Source organism: Rhea americana, unplaced genomic scaffold (assembly GCF_003343005.1).
Source record: "Rhea americana isolate MKP2758 unplaced genomic scaffold, rheAme1 scaffold_354, whole genome shotgun sequence".
NCBI classification, from domain to species: Eukaryota; Metazoa; Chordata; class Aves; order Rheiformes; family Rheidae; genus Rhea; species Rhea americana.
Genome location: NW_028186484.1, coordinates 103,150 through 115,184, shown reverse-complemented (window position 1 = coordinate 115,184; position 12,035 = coordinate 103,150). Strand labels below are relative to the sequence as shown.

The window sequence follows — 12,035 nt, the reverse complement described above, 5'->3', positions numbered from 1 at the left end:
CCGCGGCTGGCGCGCGCCCTGCCCGTGCCGGGCGCGCCGTTGCCGTTCGGTGCCGTTGGTGCTGGCGGAGGAGCGCGGGGGGACGTGAGGGGGGACTGCGTGCTGCGTCGCGCCGCAGCCCGGAGCCGCGCCCGCCTCGGCGGGGGGCTGGGGCGGCCGCCCAACGGTCCAGCCCCGTTCTGCTCCGCGGCGCTGGGAGCGTGGGCCGGGCCGGGTGGCCACCGAGAGGACCCAGGGCCTCCCCGTGCTCGGGGCCTGGGTTGCTGGGTGCGGGGACGCTCCCCGGGCCAGGCGGGGCCAGTGTCTCCGCTAGGTCACAGCTTCTCAGAGGTCACTGGGCCATGCCTGGCAGTTGTTGTCTCAAGCCTTCTACAAGCTGCTCTGAGTTTGGGCATGTCTTCCGCTGTTTATACTGTCTTCACAAAACCAAGACTGTAACCGCATTCCCCTTTAGCAATGGCAATAGCAACACCTGCACAAAGACGCGTCAATAATCGCACTGCAGTGAAAGCAGCGGCGCTCCCTAGCAAGTGCAGCAGCCGACAATCAGTGTGATCCCTAAAGAAAAATCAGCATATTGTTGTGCTGAGTACAGGGGCTATGGCTTGCAAGACAGGACTGACAGTATTACCTGCTTCTGAGATCTGAAAACAATGGCAGAGACAGAGGCCCATTGCCATCTTGCTAAGCACGCTGGCACCGCACAGCTTGGTTCCAGGTAAAGTACATTTAATTCAAGCCAGCAAGAATCTCAGGAAGAGATTTTGCACAGAACAAGACCATGCTGCTTTATTGGACATATGAATAGACTAGACTGAGGCGGGAGGAAGAATGGGCAGCAATGCCCGCCATCTCCAAATTTCTGTAATACCTGTGGGTATCCCCACAGAGTAGTGCTCAGGTTGGGGTCACCCTGAAAATCAATGGAGGTTGTTGCCTTCATCCCCACGCACAAAGGGCTGTGTGGTGGTCATGACTTGCTGCTTGCTGCCAGCTAAATTCAGTGTCTTCTCTGCTTGTTCTTAGTACAGGTTGAGGGCAGAAATTTATTTACTTAATTGTTTCAGGTCTGATTCTCTTCAGTTCGTGGTCTCGCTAGAAAATTCACAGACCCTAGACAAGAATTTCAAGCAGAGGAGTATGATAATCCCCTCCTGTAACCTGGCAACGTCTCCTCTATTGCTGTGGCAGGCAGACAGGGAACCGTCAGCCCTCGCAAGTGCAGACACGGAGGAGCTGTCAGCAGTCAGCTCGCCGCCCCAGGCCGCCGCCTGCTCTGCCATTACGGAGGAGCCAGCACTGTGCGCAGAATGGCCGCCGCTATGCCCGCGCCGGGACACGGCCAGGGTGGCAGGGCTGTGCGGCGCCGGGGCGCCGGCGCTCCGCTTCGCCCCTCCCAGCATGGGTGCGGTGGCGGTGGGTCCATGGTCCCAGCAGGGACCCAGTGCCTTGTGGTGTGGGGCTTTGTGTGAGTGGCAGCCACCAGCCCCAGCGTGTAATGGCAGCCATGGTATTGGCAGTTTGTGTCTGTCAGTCACCTGGGGTTTCTGATGGCCCCGTCACAGTGGAACTGAAGCATCCTGAGGGCGGCGGCTGGGAGCAGCTGCGACGAGGCAGCAGGCAGTGGAATCGAGGCCGGCGCAGTGCTCACGGCTGCGCTGCGCCCTGTCGCCATGCTGCCCCCCACCCCCTCCACCGCCGCTCCAGCACTCTTTCTTTCCCTTTGCTCTCGCACACTGTCCCTCCCCGTTCCCAGCTTTCTGTCTCCTGCTGTTCTCTCTCTTGTCCAAAGGGGTTAGTTCTCAGTCTCGTGTGCTGGAAATGCTGCCAGTGAATGTTTCTCTGTGCTGCCTGCCAGGTCTCTGGGGAAAAGGCCTGGAAATGCACTGCAGGCGGAGCAGTGGGAGCAAGGGAAAACCATTGTTTCTCACTGCTTGCCTGCTGCATTTTCTAATGGGAAAAGTCTCTCTGTGAGGCAGCGAGTTTATGTTATTGCTGAAGTTGCCCCCTCCCCCTTCCCCCTTGCCCCAGAATTTAGCATCCCCTCATGCTGAGGAGGAGAGGTTGCAGCACTGCCACTAAAAAGCTGAGATGTGTTTTCAATTTGCCTCCTGCTTATCTCTGGTGTTTGGACAGAGAGGTTTAAAAAGCTGGATTTTCTGTCCCTGCAGAGTAAACACACAGAACCCGGCAGCACAAACTATTTCTGGCTTATCAGTGGAGGAATGCAGCAGCTGAGGCTTAGAGCGAGTGGGCCGTCAGGAAGGCCCTGAAGGGGCCCCCTCCCCACTCCGCGCTATTAGAAGTGTGAGAGCCCAGCAGGACTCAGAGGGGAGAGTTGGAGAAAAAGGCAGAAAAGGGAAAGAAAGAGGAAGAGAGAGAGTGAGAGAGGCTGAGCAGACCCTGATGGCTACAGATGAAGTTACAGGAGGGGCTCGCAAAGCTACGAAAAGCAAACTTTTTGAGTTTCTGGTCCATGGGGTGGTGAGTCGGGAAAGTTAGTGAGCTGGCTGGCTCTGAATAGAGGGATGAGTGGAAACTGGAGGCTCTGTGCTGGGCTGGATTGGCTCCTGCAGTGTGCTCTTGGGGCACTGGTAACTGCCTTGCCAGGAGAGCACYGGGGTCTGCAAAGCCCCCAGAATATGTACTGATTCATTGATAATACAGGCTTGTGTCTGGGGGGATGTGTGCTGTGATTTTTGCTTTGATTCTCCATGAATGGTGAATAGCGTTCTTTAGAGCCTGTTCACAGTGCAGAATCTGCACTGGATCTGACCCATATAGGCTTGTAGGACACTTTGTTCTGTAATCAAACTTGTGTTTTGAAAAACAATTCTGATGAAAGCCTGATGAAGCCGTGTGGTGCAGCCTCTGGTTCTTGTCTCCACACTTGGCTCTTATGTATCCTCTGGCTACTTAACAGGTGACTTTCAGGGGCTTGAAGAGATTAACTCTGCAGATCTATAACAGTCTATAGGCACTCACCCACAAGAAAATTTCAGAGTGCCATAGTTAATTAAAGGAATCCTTCAGGTCTTTAAAAATTTTCTGGCTTTTGTTTAAGAATCAGGTCTTCAGTCTCCTTTTAAGGGGAAATGCTAACCCCTGTTTTGCTGTCATTGGAAACCATATTTTTTAGATGACTTTCTAATGGTTGAATGCAGTCACCATTTATAACATTTGGATTTCTTATATAGATATACATTTAAGAAAAAAAAGATTACTGAAAAGTCCAAAAGAATGCAGATACTGTTTGGTTACCAGTAGTCCTGGGTGTTTTCTCTCCTGAGGATTCTGGCACCTTCTACAACACCTTCTTTTTGAAGACATCAGGTGGGGTTTCTTGTGCAACAATAACAGAAATCTGGGGAGCTCACTGCAGGCTGCAAGGTTGTCTCCATAGTTCAGGCTTACTCCAGATGCTTAGAATCTGGCTAGTGACCTACAGATGCTGGATATGGTGAGACCTGCAAGGCTAAGGGCTTCTAGGTGGCATTCTGTTTTTGTGAGAATAGTGAACAGATGACATGGTGCCAATGTGCAGGAGCAGTCTGTTGCTAAATGGGCAGATGTACAGAGATGATCAAGTGACTGGTGTGCAGGTTTGTGGCAGTGGTTTTGTTGTGGACATGTGGGGTCATTAAGATATTCTGGCTCGGGGTGACTGTAGCTAGACTGAAGCATAGGCAACTTGGGAGGTGTTGGCATATGGAATGCTTTTTCCTTTTCCAAGGTTTATGTTGGTATTTGCATACCAACAAACTTCCTTCACTATCAAGAAGAGTGGCTAACATAGTTGCATGAATGTGTTTCTTCTACATCTAGCTGGACTTCATGTGAAATGAGCATGCTCTCCTTTTAAGCATTGGAATTTTTAATTTATACCAGAATGAATACAGCAGAACTGGTTTCCATTAGTTATTTGGATGCTAAAAAAGTCTGACTTGCCCTGGGAATTCAGCCACTAGTGGCGTCTTACTTGAATGTGTGCATTTGCGTGGAATATATGCATTCGTATGTCATCTTCTTGCTAGCTGTTAGTGAGGCTGGGGCTTCTTGTCTGTTACTCTCTTGCCTCAACACCTCTTTTATGACCCTACCCTTACCTACGCTGTCCTCCCTCCCTTGATCTTCTTCAATTTGGCTTTTGCATCCTTATTTGTTCTTTCCATCAATCTCTTCCTCAGGTATCTTTTGATCAAAGCACAAGTTGAGGTAATCAGTCTTGCATTACTTAAAAAAAGAGAAAAAAATCATACTTCATTTTACCTCTTCAGGTCCTGTATTCTCCCAAATAAATGRATGTGCTATCACAGCTGTTGCCTTGTGTTCACATCTTGGTAGATATTCAGTTTTATTACCACATACAGTGTGGCAATATTTGAATTAAGTCCTTGAAAAATTAAACTTTATCAGAATTCCGTAGACTCAGAGTCTGCTCTCACTTCAGGAAAAACCTCCTCTTCAAGTTATTTATTTTTTATTTTATCTTTATACTTATTTGATTATTGAAGGCATTATTTTTTTTGGCAAAGATAGAGGGATGTAAATAGAGGTAGAATGTTGTGAGAAAAATTTTTGCTATGTGAACACTTTAATGAAAAGGAAAATTTTGCAGCATTTCCTGAGGGCAGTTAGAATTTGGATTCATTTGATCTCTCTGGAAACATATTCTCCTTTGCTGAGGTCACTTTGCCCTTTGCTCTTGTATACTTCATCTTGCCTTTGTTCTTCTTGTCCATATTGGCAGCTTAGAAGGAGTCTTCTTCCCTCTCTATCCCATTCAAATGGGACACCCCCATAATGTGAAATATCTTAATGGTTAAAAAATCYCAAGGACGACATTTCATCTTCATCCCACTTGAATTCTTGATGATTTGTTATATCTCTGGTTAGCCTTCTGTTATTTAAACAAGATTAGGCTTTTTTTGTTTTATGTATTTTTATAATTGTCATTCTTACTTGGTTTCATCAGGATCTTGTACATTGTTTCTTCAGGAGGAGATAAAGGGTTTTTTTTTCTTACGGCTTCATCCTTCACTTTGTCCTTTTTTGCTCTCTGCTCTATTTCTAGCCTTTTTATGGTTAAACATGRCTTTAATGACCATTTATATGCTGATTTATCTCCTTATTGATGTGTTTTCTACTGTCCAGTAGTACATTTCAGCCCGTCTTTATGACATCTCCCTCTGGGTGTCCAGCTGTTGCCTTAAATTTTGTTGACCCAAACCGAGCTATTAATCTTCCTGCTGGCCACTCCTCTTCTCTTTTTTTTTTCTATCCACTTTTTTTTTTTCTTTTTTTCTATACAGTAGATCCCATCATAGGACTCCCTGTTGGTTGGACTCCTTGCCTGTATATCATCTTTCTCTGTCTCTTTCTCTCTATTTTTTTTTCTTACCCAAATAATTATCTTTCCATATAGCCTTAAGATCAATGGTACAGATCTTGTCAAAGCTCTTCTCTGGATATCTGCACTTTTGTGACTCAATTGCACTAATCTTTTCCTCATTGATACTTMATACTGTTAGTCTTGTCTGTGTCTTCTTCACACAGGAAGCTGCTGAGAGGTTCATTTTCTTTTCCTATTGTTCTAAGCTCTTTAATCTGCTTGTGTGTCCTTTTTCTGTTCCCCCTTTATCTTCCTTCCAAAACAAATCTTTTGCCTTTTATGCACAAGGTATGTGTATAAAAGTCTACGTCCCTTTCTTAACGATCAAGTTGTATCTGTATTTACAATATACCAGGTGTCAGTTCAAATCACCTTTTCCCCAGAGTGATCTTGTTCTTTGTCCCCTGTGCTGTGCTTAGGGAGCTCTTCCTATTAAAATAAGTCCTTATGCATATTTTCTCGTAATATATGTTTTTTCATAGTTCCTACTAATCTCTACTGTTTAATATCAGTTTGATGTCAAAACTGCTGATTTATACAAACTTAAGTATCCCTTATATGACACTTTTACTGATCCCGTTGTCTATTTGTCTGTTTATCTGCTTCTCAAATCTGGTCATGGATGTTTATGTTACCATAGTACAGAAACTATATTATATGGAACAGCATTTGTTACAGTTAAAGAAGAGTTTCAAAGCATAGCATAGTATAAATAAATATATGATGTAATGATAAATAACTCTGACAATGTGAAAACAGACTAAAAGACAGGTCTAGTGCCCTGAAGATAAGTATGGAGTATCTGATAGATTTATCAGCGATCTGGAGATGAGGATGAGCAATGAGTTTCATAAGCAAGTGTTGCAGAGCATCTCCTCATACATTGCTGGGTTTTAAATGAACTGTAATCATTTGGAAAGAAGGCCTGGATGTCATTGTGGGCTGCAATGTATAGCAGCAGCCACTGCCACTAAGAAAGAAAATAAAATGTTGGTCTGGTTAAGAAATGGGGCAGAGAGTAATACAGAAGACATTGTAAATCAGCAGCATATACTTACAGGAATATTGTTTTGGTCATCTGCATGACGAATAAGCAAAAAGAGAAATAACTCAGGGCAGTGATAGTGGGAGGCCTGTGAAGACTGCGTCAGTAAGAAAAATGGAAGATTGAGAGTGGTTAGATTTGGAAGGAAATGATTTCTTTTTCATAATACCTAAAGCTGGAGATTGATTAGGAAAGTTTTAAAATCAGTAGAGGCTCTTAGGAACTGGTTAAAGAAGTAAGCATGTGTCCAAGATGATGGAGATACGGGTTACTCTTCTTTGAAACAGGTGGAAGGACAGGGTGACCTGTCAAGGGCTCTTCCAGCCCTGTGTCTTCATATGTCAGTATATTAAAAACATGTTACTTGTTTTACTGTAATGGGAAGAACTAAAGCTATTTTCCCCCAAATTGAATGGTGATCTACTTTAAGTGGATCTTTCTTAATCTGTAGATCTTTTTTATCTGTAGAGATCACCTGTAGGAGATATCACAGAGTGAGGAGAATATTAGGTAGGAAAAAAGTGTAACTTTACTAGTGAAGAATATCCTACTAATTTTATATTCTCATGGATATAAATACCATCTTGTCAGAACATAAGTCAGCTAACACTAAAGGGGCAGAAAGGAGCCTCATGAACAGTCATTTTTGGACAATTTGTTCCACTTCTGTAGTAGAGGTCTCTCTGTATGGCTGGCTACCTGTGCTAGGACATTATTAGAGAAAGGGTTCAGGAATGGAATCACTTACTTCATGTCTGTATCTCATTTTATCACTTTAAAGAAGAAGATGTTTGGAGTAAGTGTGGAGCAGGGTGGAGAAATAAAAATGATCTGATCTCAGTGAGCCAATTTGATTGGGAAGATACTTACAGAAAACTGGTAGAGTGATAGTACAGTGCTCAAAAGGGTAAGCAAGGTGGCAACAGAAACTGTAGATTTGTCCTACGTGGACCCTGGACTAACTGCAGGCTAGCAAATACAGAAAAGATAACATGTAATTAAGAAAAAAAATCCAATTAATTCTGTCTAAGGTTTTAATAGTTTTCAGTGTGATTTTTATGCAAAATGGCCTTGTTAAACAAATATGAATGGCTTTTCTGAGTTTTTAAAGAAGAAGTTTTGTAGGAACATAAAGACAACCACATTGGATCATCTAACTCCATGTCTCCAATTAAGGGCAGTAGCAGAAGGCTACATTAAAGCACAGGAGCAAGACAAACACATGGTGATGCTTCTTGCAAGTATGTCTGCACTCAGTAGTTCAGGAGTTTTCTGATCTGATACTGAACCCTCTTGAGTACCTCTGTATAGGTTTGCTTTCTGTAGGTTAGTCCAACCACTGTTTCCTTGAAACTACATAAACTTTAGTAATCACAATGTTCTGTGTCAAGAATTTCCGCAGGTTGTGTTATATAAAAAAGTACCTGATTCTGCCAACTGCTAGCTGTTGTCTAGTTCTTGTACTTGAAGAGACAGTGGGCCACTCTCTCCATTCGCACTCTCTCCATTCAACTCATGACATTGGGGAACTTTGTTGTTCTCATTCCCACCCCCTTYAAAGAGTGAGGAGGCCTAGTCTAAAAGTTGTTCTTCACAGAAAATCCATTCCATGCAGTAGATCRCAGTAGCGTGTGTAATCAGATCTATTAGAACCAGGAAGCTGATGGGATTTAAAACATCGTATATAGGGTTTGTTAGGTACAATTCTAATGGCTTTTTTTAAAAAAAAGATAATTTTGTTACATCTAAGTGGGTTGAGGTTGAGTGTCTAGTTGTTCTGAGCTGTGCATGGACATGCATGAAATAAAAAGTTTGTCTTAAGTTACAGTTCACAGTTATGGTAAATGCAGTGTTTTCTAAATTAAAGACTTCTGTTTTGTAATGAGTGGAACTTGGAGTCACAGCTGTGGAACACCTGGACCCTAATTCTAGGATTTTGGAAAACAGAAGATAAATGTGGTAGATAAGAATTGAATTACTGACATTCCTGATTGCTAACTCTCAAAGAGATTCATAGACATCAAAAATGGAAACCCATATGAGAGCACATCTGTAGTTATCTTAGGAGAGGAGAGAAGCTGTATAGAGCTATTTTTTTGCACTTCTACAAGTCCATTTTTAAATGACACACTCAGTAGGACGTCTGATGTTGGGAGACCATTTGTATGGTCAGGCACCTGTTACCATCAGGGAATATCAGCTTAGCTTAAATTTCTTAACTGTTCCAGTTGCATCTAGTTACTTCTACGCCCTCTCATGTCCACATAGCATCTGACATCTCTTTGTGCTTATGTTTACACCTTACAGACATTAGTGGCTACTGTAATGCCTTAACACTCTATGTTCCCTAGCCAAGCTAGCTTTTTTTTTCAGTTTCTGTTATTTTCTCAAAATCTGACAGTTTCTGCGTTAACCAGGAGTTTAGGGCTGCTCAATGTATGTCATCAGAATCCTCCTATATGGTACAAAGATGTATAGTGTCTTTGTCTTTCAGAACAGGAAATAGCTGTATGTACAACCCAATGTTATATTACACTGCAGTGACTCCCAGCATACTGTTCAATCCCTTTCCTAAGGCTTGTGTAGATTTTTTGCTGCTTCTGGGATTTTCTTTTACCTGTGAGTTCTCCAGGTTATTGTCCTCCAGTTGATATGTTCAGTCAGGAATTTCTGCTGCAGCATTTTGGCTGCTGTGATGTTGATGTCCCTTGAGAAAGAATTCTGCAGTAGAAATATATAGAAAAGGACCACTCCACTGTTGTCTCATTTCTGCCATCAGACAGAAGTCCACTTGAAGAATAGCAAAGAGGAGGAAAGAGGCAATCATCTAATGCGATACAAGATTTGGTCAGGAGGGGAAGAAAATAGCCAGATTGGTGGCTTGAGAAACAGCACAGTAGAAAGTAGTGATAGGGACTTGGCAGCATTTGTGGAGGTGGGGTGCTTGCTGCACTGACAGTGTTCACTTTGGAAAGAGGTAACCTGGACAGTGATGGACCACTTACTAATACAGAAGTGGTAAGGAAGTGCAGGCAATCAGCAGAATTCTTGGGGACTGGTACTGTGACCAGTATGGTTGTTCGGATTGCAGTTAGTTGTGTGCCATTCTCTGTATGCTGTTCTGTTTGGCCTTACCCAGCTGCTCCACATGCAGGAGCTCATCGCTTTATCTTCTCAGAGCTGGGAGGGTGTTCCCTCTTCGACCTAAGGACTGTAACCTCAGCTGGAGGCATACTGTGTTCTTGCTTGTTTCCTACACCTAGCAGTATTTTTGCCCTCTGTCCACTTAAACTGTTGGAGTCATGCAGAGTAATGCATGTATATGAGATCACTGGAGGAAAAAGAGGGATAGGTCTGTGGGTGAAAACAGAGTTGCATTGGGTAGGCGGGTCTGGGGTACAGGATTTCCAAGGAAGGAAGAGCTATCATTGCTGTTTTGCACTGCAGTCTTCACCATAGATGATATTTATTCAAGATGGATCCCGTTCTGCTACTAAGATAACATGAGAAAGAAGGGAAGAGACAGATCCTAGCCCATAGCCACTGGTACCTCACAGATCTCTTTCAAAAGATATACTAATGTTACAGTACACTTTTCAGTATTGTGGCATTTTCTTGATGTCAGCATTGTGAAAGATAGTGTGAAGTGTCTGTCACTGTCTTCTCTTGCATATGTATTTGAGAGAGAAAGAAGCTTTTGGGAAGGTACAGCCGTGTTCTTCTGTTAGCTATGTTWAGGTAGAGAAAGTTTTTCTGCCTCTATCTGCTGAGAGTCTGGTGGACTTGCAGCAGGGAGATGGCACTTCCATTGCAAGTGATATTTATCTACAGACAATACAGGAGATAGGAGTATGAGAAGAGAAGAAATGAGGCAGGCCAAAGGGTAGGATTGAATATGTTGTCTACAGTGTTGCTTCATTTGCTTGAGCAGTTTCCTTTTCCTCAGTTTAATCCTTTCCCTACCTTTCTCTATTTTAACACCTAACAGAGGGAAGTGAAGGAAGTTCTAAGATGTCAAACGTAGATCAAGAGTAGGTTTGGCTTGCTGGCCTTGTTCTCCAGGCCTTAAGGTGTCCTTGTAGAATAAGAAAAGTGGGCCTGCAATTTGATCCTTGTGGCCAGTCTCCAGGAGGGATGAACATGAGGTGACTGTGCCCAGGATCCTGTCTCCTCTGAATGGCTGTCAAATGTCCTAGGATGATAGACAGGCAACAACAGGCCCCATGGTCTGATCTCTGCTGGAGGAGAGCCACAGTTTGTGGATTGGCAAGCAACAGAAAGAGCTTAAATACAAGCGCAAGTGTGAAGGATTTTCTGGGCCATTTGTTTCTGCTGACTCTGCCTGGGTCAGAGGGTGGGAGTGAGTATGTGGGAAAGGAGAGCGCTGCTTTGACCCAGCAGTTTTCATAGTTCCATAATTATGTGAGAAAATGTTTTCAACCCTGCACAATGCCTCTGTTTTGCCTGTTGGCTGCCTCCTGCTTCTCTCTGCTCAGTGGCCATACTTAAGAGCACCATCATTACTGCATGTAATCAGTTTCCTACACCAATWTTTGCTTTCTCTACCCACTTAGCTTCCTGTGCTGATCTCTCTTCTACCTTGACGTTCTTTCTCTAACCATGTCAGTTATTGCCATTGATTCTTTACTGATTGTTTCGTTCTTCAACTTTCCCATTTCTTTGGTGGATCCAAGCCCAAGAACTAAGACTTGTGATGATCATCAGGGCTTTGGGGACTGTGGTGGATTTGGGTGGTTAATTTGGAAATGCAGCTAATCACTGTTGCTTAAAGTTTCCGGAAAGAACAGGTGCTTCAGTACTGGGAAATGTAAGAGTCAGGACATCATGTAGGAGAGTCTTGCTGGGTTAGAGGAAGGGTACCTCTGGGCCTAAAATGCTGTCTATAACAGCAACCATAGCAGATGGCTAAAACAGTTGAATAGATAGGACATGTGTATTGAGTACTTCTCCCAGGTACTTTCACAGAATCATAGAATCATAGAACCAGTAAGGTTGGAAGGGACCTCTGGAGATCATCTAGTCCAACCTCCCTGCTCAGCAGGGTCACTTAGGGCACGTTAGACAGGGTTGCATCCAGGCRGGCCTTGAAGATCTCCAGAGGAGACTCCACAACCTCTCTGGGCAACCTGTTCCAGTGCTCTGTCACKCTCACAGGGAAGAAAGTCCCMCTCAYGTTCAGGCGGAACTTCCTSTRSTTCAATTTGTGCCCATTGCCTCTTGTCCTGTYACACGGGACAACTGAARAGAGTTTGTCCCTGTCCCCTTGACACGCTCCCTTCAGGTACTTACACACATTGATAAGATCCYCCCTCAGTCTTCTCTCCTCCAGGCTAAACAGGCCCAGCTCTCACAGCCATTCCTCATAGGCCAGATGCTTCAGCACTCTGATCATCTTTGTAGCCCTACGCTGGACTCTCTCCAGTAGCTCCATGTCTCTCTTGTCCTGGGGTGCCCAGAACTGGACACAGGAGTCAAGATGAGGCCTCCCCAGGGCTGACTAGAGGGGCAGGATCACCTCCCTCGACCTGCTGGCAACACTCTGCCTAATGCAGCCCAGGATATTGTTGGCCGTCCTGG

At 44.4% G+C, this 12,035-nt stretch overlaps 1 protein-coding gene across 6 annotated transcripts in view; it reads left to right on the top strand.

Annotated features, from left to right (window-relative positions):
* SMARCD3 (SWI/SNF related BAF chromatin remodeling complex subunit D3) overlaps positions 1–12,035 on the top strand; it is a 114,822-nt gene that overhangs the window by 33,549 nt on the left and 69,238 nt on the right. For 2 of the 6 annotated variants that reach the window (XR_014896714.1, XM_085312009.1), the window contains exon 1: positions 2,305–2,484. The exons of 1 other annotated variant lie outside the window; for it this stretch is intronic. Coding sequence is in view for 3 of the 5 variants with exons in the window: in XM_085312009.1 (XP_085168135.1) it covers positions 2,407–2,484 (78 nt within the window). In the remaining 2 variants the exon portion in view is untranslated. Of the gene's footprint in view, positions 1–2,304; positions 2,485–3,307; positions 3,334–3,383; positions 3,603–7,613; positions 7,679–12,035 lie in introns of those variants that run through there. 3 more of the 6 variants (XM_085312011.1, XM_085312013.1, XM_085312010.1) reach the window with 3 other exon arrangements.